We start from the raw sequence: 13,674 nt of genomic DNA, 5'->3' as shown, positions 1-13,674 counted from the left end.
AGTCTAATTTAGTTTTAGTCTAATCAAATTCAGTCTAATTCAGTTTCAAGTCCAATGGGTTTATGTGGGTTAAACTCTGAGCAGGGATTTTAAAGTGAAATACCCCTTTACAATGTCTTTAAAGTGTGCGTGTGTGTGTGCGCCTGTGTGCGCGCGCGTGCGTGTGTGTGTGTGTGTGTGTGTGTGTGTGTGCGTGCGTGTGTGCTACGGCATGTAGTGTGTGGTTGCCGAGGCGTGGTGGTGGTGGTGGGCGGGAGTCGGGGGCGGGCCGGCGATGTAGCCAATCATATGTGATGGGGCGTGGCTTGGTGCAGGAGGAGGGCAGTACAGCCGAGGGGCGTGGCTTCCCCCCCAGTGGGCGGGCCCCGACAGGAAGTAGGCGGAGCTATGATGGGGGTGAGGAGGAGGAGGAGGGTGATTGACAGCGAGGTAGGCGGGGCCCGGGAGGGGGGCCGGGTCGTAGGAGAGGGGAGCGGCGATGCCGATTGGCTGCTCCTGGTACACCAGGCCCGGAGGGGAGGGGCTTACTGGGGAGGAGGCGGTGACGGGGGCGGAGCAATCCAGGGATAAGGAGGCGTGGCCTAGAGAATGTGGAAAGTTGAGTGTTTTTAGTGGAAATACCTTTATATTTGTTTTATCTACAGTCACAGACACACACACAGCTCCCCTCTACAGTCACAGACACACACAGCTCCCCTCTACAGTCACAGACACACACAGCTCCTCTCTACAGTCACAGACACACACAGCTCCCCTCTACAGTCACAGCCACACACAGCTCCCCTCTACAGTCACAGACACTGTACAGAGATGGGCAAAATACATTGAAAATGTATTTTGATACAAAATACAAATACTGGGTCAAAAAATGTATCTAAATACAAAATACAAAATACATCTTCCATCCCCATCGAAATACAAATTACAAAATACAAAAAAGTATTTCAAATACGTATTTCAAATACATGTATTTCAAATACTGCCCATCTCTGCAGACACACAGCTCCTCTCTACAGTCACAGACACATACAGCTCCCCTCTACAGTCACAGACACACAGCTCCCCTCTACAGTCACAGACACACAGCTCCCCTCTACAGTCACAGACACACACAGCTCCCCTCTACAGTCACAGACACACACAGCTCCTCTCTACAGTCAGACACACACAGCTCCCCTCTACAGTCACAGACACACACAGCTCCCCTCTACAGTCACAGACAGCTCCCCTCTACAGTCACAGACACACCTCCCCTCTACAGTCACAGACAGCTCCCCTCTACAGTCAGACACACACAGCTCCCCTCTACAGTCACAGACACACACAGCTCCCCTCTACAGTCACAGACACACACACAGCTCCTCTCTACAGTCACAGACACACACAGCTCCCCTCTACAGTCACAGAAACACACAGCTCCCCTCTACAGTCACAGACACACACAGCTCCTCTCTACAGTCACAGACACAGCTCCCCTCTACAGTCACAGACACACACAGCTCCCCTCTACAGTCAGACAGCTCCCCTCTACAGTCACAGACACACACAGCTCCCCTCTACAGTCACAGACACACAGCTCCTCTCTACAGTCACAGACACACACAGCTCCTCTCTAGTCACAGACAGCTCCCCTCTACAGTCACAGACAGCTCCCCTCTACAGTCACAGACAGCTCCCCTCTACAGTCAGACACACACAGCTCCCCTCTACAGTCTCAGACACACACAGCTCCCCTCTACAGTCACAGACACAAACACAGCTCCTCTCTACAGTCACAGACACACACAGCTCCCCTCTACAGTCACAGACAGACACACACAGCTTCTCTCTACAGTCACAGACAGCTCCCCTCTACAGTCACAGACAGCTCCCCTCTACAGTCACAGACAGCTCCCCTCTACAGTCACAGACACACACAGCTCCTCTCTACAGTCACAGACACAGACAGCTCCCCTCTACAGTCACAGACACAGACAGCTCCCCTCTACAGTGCTCTACTACTGAAAGTGACTCATTTCTCTCCAAAAGCACTTGAATATGATGGAATATGACTAAAGCTCACATTTCGATTTTATTTCAATAAATCGATTTATATACCGGTAGTCGGGATTAATATCGATATACGATATATCGTTGCATGCCTAATATATACTATATAGTGCCATGTAAGAGGCTTAAATGCCTTTAAATAAATAAGTTTGGAAACTTCAATGGGAAAAATGAATGGGGATTTATTTCATTCTGAAAGGGGGCGGGAGTCGGGACTGCAAAGGGGGCGGGACTGCAAGGGGGGCGGGACTGAAAGGGGGCGGGACTGAAAGGGGGGCGGGGCTGAAAGGGGGGCGGGACTGAAAGGGGGCGGGACTGAAAGGGGGCGGGACTGAAAGGGGGGCGGGGCTGAAAGGGGGGCGGGACTGCGAGATGAAACAGATAAAACTCACCGTTGGCATGTCCGTCCGTCTGTCCATCCCCTCCTGCCCTGGTGCATTCTGGGTAGGGAGAGGGGGGAAGGGCCTGGTGGGGGGGGCCGGGCTGGCCGGTCGCTGCAGTCAAAACACAATCATTGAGTTCATTAAGCATTCTGTAATACTTTAGCTATTGAAAAATAGCATTGTTTTATAAGATGGTCGTAGATGTGGCGCAGTGTAGGCGATTAACCCATTTAGGCCCGACGTCGAAATTTAAAAAAAAAAGAAAAAAAAAATGTTTCTGTATCAGTGGTGCTCAATATTGCACGTCAAGGACCCCCAAAAATGTTATGAAATTGGCCGCCGACCCCATCTTACCATGTATGGTGACTTCCTGTGGGCTGTGGGCGTGGCCTAGGATCTTACCATGTATGGTCACTTCCTGGCTGTGGGCGTGGCCTAGGATCTTACCATGTATGGTGACTTCCTGTGGTCTGTGGGCGTGGCCTAGGATCTTACCATGTATGGTGACTTCCTGTGGTCTGTGGGCGTGGCCTAGGATCTTACCATGTATGGTGACTTCCTGTGGGCTGTGGGCGTGGCCTAGGATCTTACCATGTATGGTGACTTCCTGTGGGCTGTGGGCGTGGCCTAGGATCTTAACATGTATGGTCATTTCCTGGATGTGGGCGGGGCCTAGGATCTTACCATGTATGGTCATTTCCTGGCTGTGGGCGTGGCCTAGGTAGTGAGGGTAGGCCTGGTAGTGATAAGGAACGTCCGGTGGGGGAGGGGCCGGGTACACCTGCTGCCAGCTGTTCTGGTGACACCACTGGACGGAAGAGGAATTATACCTCATTACATTATGAAGCATACATTATTATTATTACTTGCGCAAGTAATAGTTTTCGTCCAGGACGATGTTTGATGCGTATGTGCCATGTTTGATGCGTATGCGCCGTGCCAGCGTATGACGTAATGACTACTTCTGCCTGATACGGCAGTGGTGTTAGATTACATACATGTATACAATACATACATGTATACATGGGGGCATTACCTTTAATCCTCCCGACACTAAAACATATCGCCATTACGTCACCATTGAAAACCAATTACACTCTGGCATTGGGTCCTTTTAATCCACATCTTTATTACGTCATCATTGAGAGCTAGTTGTACCAGTTATACCCTGACGTCATTATGCTGCTACGATACATACGCATCAAACGGGTATACGCAAAGTAACCACAGTATACCGCCAATACAAATTACATATATACATATACAGTACATAAGAGGCATTTTCTTTAATCCACCCGACACTGAACGACATATAGGTCACCATCGAAAGCCGTCACTCATCCGTATTAATTACAACATTACGTAATTGATTTTTTTTTTTTTTTTTTTTTTATCCCACGATTTTGTAACCCATTTTTCACCCCTGTGTCAATCATCTAATGTGATCCTGGGCTCTACACACCCTCCACCAACCTAGTCCCCATATATGGGGGACAAGGGGAGAGCAACGGACTTGAAGGAACACATTATTCCAACCAGTTCCTTTCCCCTCCATCAGGCGCCCCGGCTGGCCAGGGGGAAGCACGTAATTGATTGTTAATTAAGTAACGAAAGAATGAATTTGAAATGCTTAAATAAATGAGCTTCATGTTCTTCAACAAATCTCAAAATAGTGTTACTTGTTGCACACTAGTGTGCAACAAGTAAGTAGGCACTCGACAGAGTGCAGTTCTAGTTATTATTATTAGTCATACTGTACCTGAACACCCAGGTTGAAATAATACTGAAGAATCCTGTAATCTGGAGAGAGAGAGAGACAGAGAGACAGAGAGAGAGAGAGAGAGAGAGAGAGAGAGAGAGAGAGAGAGAGACACAGACAGAGACAGAGAGAGAGAGATCCCAAAGTTTAAAGAGAGTTGCATGACAATGACAAACAACTCATTCTGTTGGGAGAGGGACCTGCTGCACAGTATGTGACTGCATGTCACAAAATGAGGGACACTTAGAAAAACACGAACCATCTCACCACGGACACATTTAATACTGTACATTTTGACAGTATTTTCATATTGTATTGTGAAAATTAATGTTCCATTTGCTTGTTTTCTGTTATATTATTTATTTATTTTATTTTGTTTGGTTCTTTTGTTGAACTTCATGCTTTGGCAATACTGTAGCTATTACATTCATGCCAATAAAGCTAATTGAATTGAGAGAGGGAGAGTGAGAGTGAGAGTGAGAGTGAGAGAGAGAGAGAGAGACAGACAGACAGAGACAGTGGTCGCCTTCTGTGTAATTCTATTGTCATCGTATGATTATTATAATTATTATTATCTTTGCTTTAAAGACGTAGTGTCTGTGCGTGTGACCTCTGACCTCGGGGCAGGTCGGTGCCGTTGGGGTCGTAGGAGTAAGGGGGCGGAGCCATCACCGGCGCCACAGGTTCACCCATCTCGTTGACCAACCAGGGAGAGGGGGGGGGCATCGCCATGGCAACTACACACACACGCACACACAGTCAATTTAAAGATGGTGGAATTAATATTTTGTTTAAAAGGTAAAAGCTTTAACAAAGATATCGAAGGTCATGGGTTCGATTCCCGCTGGGGACGCTGTGGGTGCTGGCGCCGTGTTTCCACCTCCGCGTCATCAGTGCCCATACCCGAAGGTGGGGTTGGCGAAAGGGCCTTTCTGTGTGGAGTTTGCATGTTCTCCCCGTGTCCCCTAGGGTAGGTACCCTCACAAAAACATGCAGTAATCCTGGTCTCTAAACTGCCTCCCCCTGGCCAGCCGGGGCGCCTGATGGAGGGGAAAGGAACTGGTTGGAATAACGTGTTCCTTCCACGCGCTACGTCCAACCAGGGAAACTCCCCCCTGTCAGGTGTAAAGGAGCAACTTGGACACTCAGGCATGAAGGAAGCATGAGTTCAAGTCCGTTGCTCTCCCCTTGTTCCCCATATATGGGGACCAGGTTGGTGGAGAGCCCAGGATCACATTAGATGATTGACACAGGGGTGAAAAATGGGTTACAAAATTGTGGGATAAAATATATATTATAAAAAATAAAATAAAAGATATCGCAAATACTGTGCATGTGTGTGTGTGTGTGTGTGTGTTACCTGGGCGTGGGGCAGGGGGGGGCAGGTGTGAGGAGGGGGAGGTGGGCGAGGAAGAGGAGGATGAGGAGGACGAAGGTGAAGAGGGGAGAACGACTGTCGGCTTCACCACCTGAAAATAAATACATTAGTAAATATTGTTGAAAAATCAAATACGCAGATATCCCCTAAATATAGATGTATGCATTTATTATTTAATAAATGTATTAATAGCAAAGGAAATATGGTTGGTATGAGTCTGTTTTCTAATTCTGTAATGTATTGTTTTTAAAAGGACCAAATAAATAATCTCATCACCAAAGAGTGAGTGAGTGAGTGAGTGAGTGTGTGTGTGTGTGTGTGTGTGTGTGTGTGTGTGTGTGTGTGTGTGTGTGTACTGTGTGTGTGTGTGTGTGTGTGTGTGTGTGTGTGTGTGTGTGTGTGTGTGTGTGTGTGTGTGTGTGTGTGTGTGTGTGTGTACCTGCTGTGTGTAGTTGTAGTGTGTTTGTGAGTCCTCCTGGATCACCTAAAAAACAAAAGATAATTCAGTCTACAGTATTGCACACACACACACACACACACACACACACACACACTTCAACTCCTCAGACACAATGAAGTGTTGTGTAGATCTGATATGAGTTTCAGTAAGTTAGTTACTTAGGTGAATTAATTAGGTTAGGTTGAGATGTTAAAGATGCTTACCTGGTATCAATAAGCTTTGGGCTTATCAGGTACCCGGTATCGATAAGCTTTGGGCTTATCGAGTACCCGGTATCAATAAGCTTTGGGCTTATCCAGTACCCGGTATCAATAAGCTTTGGGCTTATCCAGTACCTGGTATCAATACGCTTTGGGCTTATCGAGCCTGTTATGGAGCATAGCGGTCCATGACGTCATGTTTAAACAATCAAGACAAGAGGAGATCAATAAATAAATGTAATCATCCACGCTGGCACAAACATGGCGGTCTAAAAGTGCATGGATACCTGCCAACCAGCGCTGTCCATGGAAACAACATTACGTGACGTTACACATTAACACATATTTAACCCATTTTGGTGTCAGCATCATGTTATGCTTTAGCTATTGAAAAATAGCAGATCTACAAGCTCATAGCGCGCCACCGAGTGGCGCGCTACGAGCTTGTAGGTCTGCCATTTTTGAAAAATCGACGACTGACATAGAAACATAGCTTTTTCAGAAAACTGTCAGCATGTCGAAGACATTTTTTGAATCTGATCTCAGGTCAAAATGGGATAAGCTGCTTACCAGGTTGTTGTTTGGGTCACCGGAGGCGTAAACCACTGGACTCTGGAAGTCTGGATCTGAAACATCACATTAAATAAACCACTGGACTCTGGAAGTCTGGATCTAGAACATCACATTAAATAAACCACTGGACTCTGGAAGTCTGGATCTGAAACATCACATTAAATAAACCACTGGACTCTGGAAGTCTGGATCTAGAACATCACATTAAATAAACTACTGGACTCTGGAAGTCTGGATCTGAAACATCACATTAAATAAACTACTGGACTCTGGAAGTCTGGATCTGAAACATCACATTAAATAAACTACTGGACTCTGGAAGTCTGGATCTAGAACATTACATTAAATAAACTACTGGACTCTGGAAGTCTGGATCTGAAACATCACATTAAATAAACTACTGGACTCTGGAAGTCTGGATCTAGAACATCACATTAAATAAACTACTGGACTCTGGAAGTCTGGATCTGAAACATCACATTAAATAAACCACTGGACTCTGGAAGTCTGGATCTGAAACATCACATTAAATAAACCACTGGACTCTGGAAGTCTGGATCTAGAACATCACATTAAATAAACTACTGGACTCTGGAAGTCTGGATCTGAAACATCACATTAAATAAACTACTGGACTCTGGAAGTCTGGATCTAGAACATCACATTAAATAAACTACTGGACTCTGGAAGTCTGGATCTGAAACATCACATTAAATAAACCACTGGACTCTGGAAGTCTGGATCTGAAACATCACATTAAATAAACCACTGGACTCTGGAAGTCTGGATCTAGAACATCACATTAAATAAACTACTGGACTCTGGAAGTCTGGATCTGAAACATCACATTAAATACTATCAAACGATTAAACATTACATGAATCAAATGACAGGGATGTCCCGATCACATTATTTGGTTCCCGATCAGATTCCGATCGCGGCGTTTTGGATCAAGGATGGAAAACAACTTTACATTTATGTCAAAAAGGTCATTTACAGTAAAGTTTAAAAGCAACATCCTCACCTTGGCTGGCATAGATGTATTCCTCAGAGTACTCAGCTGGCAGGCAGGCAGGCAGACAGGCAGGCAGGCAGGCAGGCAGGCACGCAGGCAGACAGACAGACAGGCAGACAGGCAGGCAGGCAGACAGGCAGGCAGGCAGGCAGACAGGCAGACAGACAGACAGAGTTAAAGGAGTAGATATATAGTAGATATATTATAGATGTTATAATAAGGAACATTAGTATGCAGATGAGGTCATTAGTGACTAAAGTCTTCAAAGTAGTTTAATGACCACTAGAGGGTGCTCTAACTCACCTTGGTCTCCCAGGGTGCTGGTGTCCTCTGGCTCCTCCTCCTCCGATGATGTCACTGGTGGGGGTTTGGGGGGTGAGGAGGGGAGGGGCCCGGGAGCCCCGCCTCCCCTCTGGACCCAGTAGGAGGAGCCACCGTGAGGAGGGGGTGGTCCCATCAGAGGAGGGGGAGGGGCCACAGTCTGTCCCTGGGGGGGGGGGGGGGGGGGGTCATTTTAGATATTAGATAAGGCTGTTCAAAAATATCAGATCTACAAGCGAGAGATGCTTTTTGACAAAAAACATATATATATTTAGCTTTTTTTTTTAACCCATTTAGTGCTGAAATCCTGACAGTTTTCAGGCCGAAAATATGTTGTTCCAGGGACCCCCCTCAGAAGCAAAGATTTGAGTTAAAAACGTTTGTTCTGAAAAATATATACATTCCAAATTCGCGCCACATTTTCAAGATCTTTCAAAAACAGCAGACCTACAAGCTCGTAGCGCGGCACTCGGTGGCGCGCTACGAGCTTGTAGATCTGATATTTTTCAACAGCTAATGCTAACACCAAAAGGGGTTAAGCCGTTTAGACCTGAGCTCGGATTCTAACAAAATGACAGTTTTCTGAAAAACCCTCGTGTTTCTGTGTCAGTTGTTTTCAAATGTTTTCATGTCAAAGACCCCCAGAACTAGATGTTTTTGGGCCGTGGACCCCCCATCTGAAAATATGTTGTTCCAGGGACCCCCCACCCAGAAGCAAAGATTTGAGTTAAAAACTCGCTCTGAAAGAATATATATATATATATATATATATATATATATTCAAAGATTTCAGGCACATTTTCACGATAAAAAAAATAAATAGCAGACCTACAAGCTAGTAGCGCGGCACTCGGTTTTGCGTGCCACGAGCTTGTAGATCTGGGACTGAACCATCCTTACCGCCATGGGGGGGAACTCCCCCCCCTCTTCCAGGTGATAGTAGGTGATGGATCCTTCCAGATCCTGTGACTCCGCCTCCCCGGGGTGGTTGCCGGGGAAACCAAACTGACAGTCCTTGTTGATGGCGTTGACCTGCCGGCGGGTGCGACTGAGAGAGAGACACACACACACACACACACACACACACACACACAACCACACACACACAAGTTGAGCCTTTGCATACGCCTGTAAGGTCATCGAGGCTAGGGGAGGGGCTACGGGCTAAGATGGGAGTCTGAAGAGGTGGGTTTTTTAGACAACGCCAAGGAAGCTCTGTGAAGGAAGAGAAGTGGTCACGTGACACGACACTTCGGTAGATGCAGAATGCACTGGAGTCAATGAGAGCTCAGTGACCAGCGATGAGTCAATGAGAGCTCAGTGACCAGCGATGAGAGTCAATGAGAGCTCAGTGACCAGCGATGAGTCAATGAGAGCACAGTGACCAGCGATGAGAGTCAATGAGAGCTCAGTGACAAGCGATGAGTCGATGAGAGCTCAGTGACCAGCGATGAGTCAATGAGAGCTCAGTGACCAGCGATGAGAGTCAATGAGAGCTCAGTGACAAGCGATGAGTCGATGAGAGCTCAGTGACCAGCGATGAGTCAATGAGAGCTCAGTGACCAGCGATGAGAGTCAATGAGCTCAGTGACCAGCGATGAGTCAATGAGAGCTCAGTGACCAGCGATGAGAGTCAATGAGAGCTCAGTGACCAGCGATGAGTCAATGAGAGCTCAGTGACCAGCGATGAGAGTCAATGAGAGCTCAGTGACAAGCGATGAGTCGATGAGAGCTCAGTGACCAGCGATGAGTCAATGAGAGCTCAGTGACCAGCGATGAGAGTCAATGAGAGCTCAGTGACAAGCGATGAGTCGATGAGAGCTCAGTGACCAGCGATGAGTCAATGAGAGCTCAGTGACCAGCGATGAGAGTCAATGAGCTCAGTGACCAGCGATGAGTCAATGAGAGCTCAGTGACCAGCGATGAGTCAATGAGAGCTCAGTGACCAGCGATGAGAGTCAATGAGAGCTCAGTGACCAGCGATGAGAGTCAATGAGAGCTCAGTGACCAGCGATGAGTCAATGAGAGCTCAGTGACCAGCGATGAGTCGATGAGAGCTCAGTGACCAGCGATGAGAGTCAATGAGAGCTCAGTGACCAGCGATGAGTCGATGAGAGCTCAGTGACCAGCGATGAGAGTCAATGAGAGCTCAGTGACCAGCGATGAGAGTCAATGAGAGCTCAGTGACCAGCGATGAGTGTCGATGAGAGCTCAGTGACCAGCTCATGAACCAACACTGTGGCTGTGGCTCAGGAGGTAGAGCAGGTCTTCCAATGATCCACGGGTCGGCGGTTCGAATCCCGGCTCCTCCTCTTGTCTACATGTCAAAGTGTCTTTGGGCAAAGACACTGAACTCCAAATTGCTCCCGACGTGCTGGTTGGTGCCTCGCATGGCTTCCGCCGCAATCTGTGTATGAATGTGTGTGTATGGGTGAATGTAATGCACAATCTCTGTGAAAGTGTGTGTGAATGGGTGAATGTAATGCACAATCTCTGTAAAGGTGTGTGAATATGTGTGTGAATGGGTGAATGTAATGCACAATCTCTGTAAAGGTGTGTGAAAGTGTGTGTGAATGGGTGAATGTAATGCACAATCTATGTAAAGGTGTGTGAATGTGTGTGTGAATGGGTGAATGTAATGCACAATCTCTGTAAAGGTGTGTGAAAGTGTGTGTGAATGGGTGAATGTAATGCACAATCTATGTAAAGGTGTGTGAATGTGTGTGTGAATGGGTGAATGTAATGCACAATCTATGTAAAGCGCCTTGGATAAAGGCGCTATATAAATGCACCAGTTTCTTTACCAATTTAACGCTATTTATGAATGACTGAGACCTTTTGTAAAGTAATCACTTCTGGAAAATAACAGAAGACATGTAACACTTTATTGTCTGCTGTGTTGTTATTCGATGTGTACACTGTGTCATTATATAGAGGTATGGTATCTACAGAGCACAAAGTACATTTCTGAACGTACCGAGTATCGCGAGACTTCCCACCGTTTCCTGTCTGGCAGCAAAATCTCGCGATACTTCGGAGCCAGAAACTATACCTGCTGCTCAGATAAAAATTATACTCTGTGCACATCGAAGAGCAAGTGATTAGAAAACAACCTGTGATAATTATGTCTTCTTTTATATTCCTGAACCTATTATATGACAACGGTCTCAATGGTTCATAATAATGTTTGTTATGAGATGGTCCAGCCGGCTCCATTCACTGCCATGTATTCATGTCACTTCCGGTGTGAGTTTGGCTCCCATGAAAATGTCATGGCGCAGCCCTGTCACGTAACCACTTCCCTTCCTTCTCAGAGCTTCCTTGGAGACTACGGAGGAAGATTGGGAGTGAGTCTGTAGTTCTGACTGCAATGGGAAGTTGTACTCACCGGGACCAGGATGGTAAACATGGTAATAACGTACTCACCGGGACCGGGATGGTAACCTTGGTTATAACGTACTCACCGGGACCGGGATGGTAATAACGTACTCACCGGGACCAGGATGGTAAACATGGTAATAACGTAGTCACCGGGACCGGGATGGTAACCATGGTAATAACGTACTCACCGGGACCGGGATGGTAACCATGGTAATAACGTACTCACCGGGACCGGGATGGTAACCATGGTTATAACGTACTCACCGGGACCGGAAGGAGTAGTTGTCATGGTAACCATGGTAATAACGTCTCCCAGGGTGGTAATAGGCCAGCTGTGGACCAATCAGGTGGCGGTTCATGAACCGGACCGAGCTTCTGATTGGATAGCGCGGACACATACACACACACACACACACACACGCACACACACTAGCTGAACAAAGAGCATAGCAGTGGGCGTGGTTTGGTTTTCTGGTTCCACTGAAAAAGCGGCCATTAATTTACCTCGTAGAGATTTACAAACATGTTTATGAAATAATGTAAAGAGTGGAATCAATTCCTCCAGGATGCTGGTATGACCTGGAGGATGACATGGTGGATCCTGGTGAGGGATGACCACAAAACTTGAGTTATTCACGGAGTTCTCCATAAAACGGAGAACCCCTTTTGGTGTTTTGAGCATTATGTTATACTTGAAAAATAGCAGATTTACTAGATCTGCTATTTTTGAAATATCGTGAAAATGTGGCGCAAATCTTTGAATATATATTCTTTCAGAGCGAACTTTTTTAACTCAAATCTGTGCTTCTGGGGGGTCAATTTACAATTACAATTTAGGCATTTAGCAGACGCTCTTAATCCAGAGCGACTTACATTAAGCAAGAACAAAAAAAAAGCATGGGAATACATCACATTTATCATGAAACATGCGTAAGCTAAGAAAGTAACAGTGGAATATCTATATAATGAAACTATACATATAAACTATACATATATACTACTATGCTATACATATGTACTATGACGTGCTATGACTACATACAATGCAATTATAGTGCTGTCTGCATAACATGCTATAAGTCTGTATCAAATGCTATCTAAGTCTACAGAAATGCTATCTACAGTAAGGTGGTCCCTGGAACTACATATTTTCAGATGGGGGTCGGAGGCCAAATACAGATCATTTCTGGGGGTCCTTTTGGGGGACATGACGTAGAAACAGTTCTCAGACCAACCTGGGCGCTCCGTAGCGGGGGGGGCGGGCCTGCGGGTGGGGGTGGGGGGGTCCCGGGTGGTGGTGGTGATGGTGGTGGTGGTGGGGGGGAGCGTAGGGGTCGTAGGTCATGACCCCCCCTCCCCCCCCCGGAGACAGAGGGGGGCCGCGCCCGCCCCCGGGCTGGAAGCGGGGGGGCACGGGGTGGACCTGTGAGGGGGAGGAGGGGCGGTACGGCCCCCCTCCCCCCCCCGACGAGATGAGCACCAGCTCCCCCCCGCCCTTCCCCCCCCGCGACTTCCTGAAGTAGCGGTGGCGCTGGCGCTGCCCGCGCCCCTCCCCCTCTGGAGGGCAAAGGTCAGACAGAGGGCAAAGGTCAGACAGAGGGCAAAGGTCATTCATGCCTTTTAATGAGTTATGAATTGAATGTGCATTTGAATGCAGTGTTGATTTTGTCGACTAAAACTATGACAAAAAAAATGTTTGTCACCTAAAACTAAGACTACTGACAATTTCGTCAACAAATAAAAACTAGACTAAAATGTTAGGAAGGGACTAGTGGACAAGAGGTCCAGTTAGGAAGGGACTAGTGGACAAGAGGTCCAGTTAGGAAGGGACTAGTGGACAAGAGGTCCAGTTAGGAAGGGACTAGTGGACAAGAGGTCCAGTTAGGAAGGGACTAGTGGATAAGAGGTCCAGTTAGGAAGGGACTAGTGGATAAGAGGTCCAGTTAGGAAGGGACTAGTGGATAAGAGGTCCAGTTAGGAAGGGACTAGTGGACAAGAGGTCCAGTTAGGAAGGGACTAGTGGACAAGAGGTCCAGTTAGGAAGGGACTAGTGGACAAGAGGTCCAGTTAGGAAGGGACTAGTGGATAAGAGGTCCAGTTAGGAAGGGACTAGTGGACAAGAGGTCCAGTTAGGAAGGGACTAGTGGATAAGAGG

The 13,674-nt window shown here is 47.0% G+C and overlaps 1 protein-coding gene across 1 annotated transcript in view; it reads right to left on the bottom strand.

Annotated features, from left to right (window-relative positions):
- Positions 1-204: 204 nt before the first annotated feature.
- Positions 205-13,674, bottom strand: part of alg13 (ALG13 UDP-N-acetylglucosaminyltransferase subunit) — a gene marked incomplete at both ends in the record, with an annotated part of 28,590 nt that continues 15,120 nt past the window's right edge. Inside the window, 14 exons of the mRNA XM_083764330.1 lie at positions 205-581; positions 2,442-2,543; positions 2,787-3,240; positions 4,192-4,232; positions 4,809-4,928; positions 5,044-5,053; positions 5,577-5,657; positions 6,009-6,053; positions 6,800-6,855; positions 8,223-8,298; positions 9,039-9,186; positions 11,784-11,894; positions 12,755-12,805; positions 12,890-13,076. Of these exons, the coding sequence (XP_083620456.1) occupies positions 205-581; positions 2,442-2,543; positions 2,787-3,240; positions 4,192-4,232; positions 4,809-4,928; positions 5,044-5,053; positions 5,577-5,657; positions 6,009-6,053; positions 6,800-6,855; positions 8,223-8,298; positions 9,039-9,186; positions 11,784-11,894; positions 12,755-12,805; positions 12,890-13,076 (1,859 nt within the window). The remainder of the gene's footprint in view (positions 582-2,441; positions 2,544-2,786; positions 3,241-4,191; positions 4,233-4,808; positions 4,929-5,043; positions 5,054-5,576; positions 5,658-6,008; positions 6,054-6,799; positions 6,856-8,222; positions 8,299-9,038; positions 9,187-11,783; positions 11,895-12,754; positions 12,806-12,889; positions 13,077-13,674) is intronic.

Source organism: Protomyctophum parallelum (genome assembly GCF_964188405.1).
Source record: "Protomyctophum parallelum genome assembly, chromosome: 5".
Lineage (NCBI taxonomy): Eukaryota > Metazoa > Chordata > Actinopteri > Myctophiformes > Myctophidae > Protomyctophum > Protomyctophum parallelum.
Note: the sequence above shows the minus strand (reverse complement) of the source record. Positions and strands in the feature narration are given on the sequence as shown.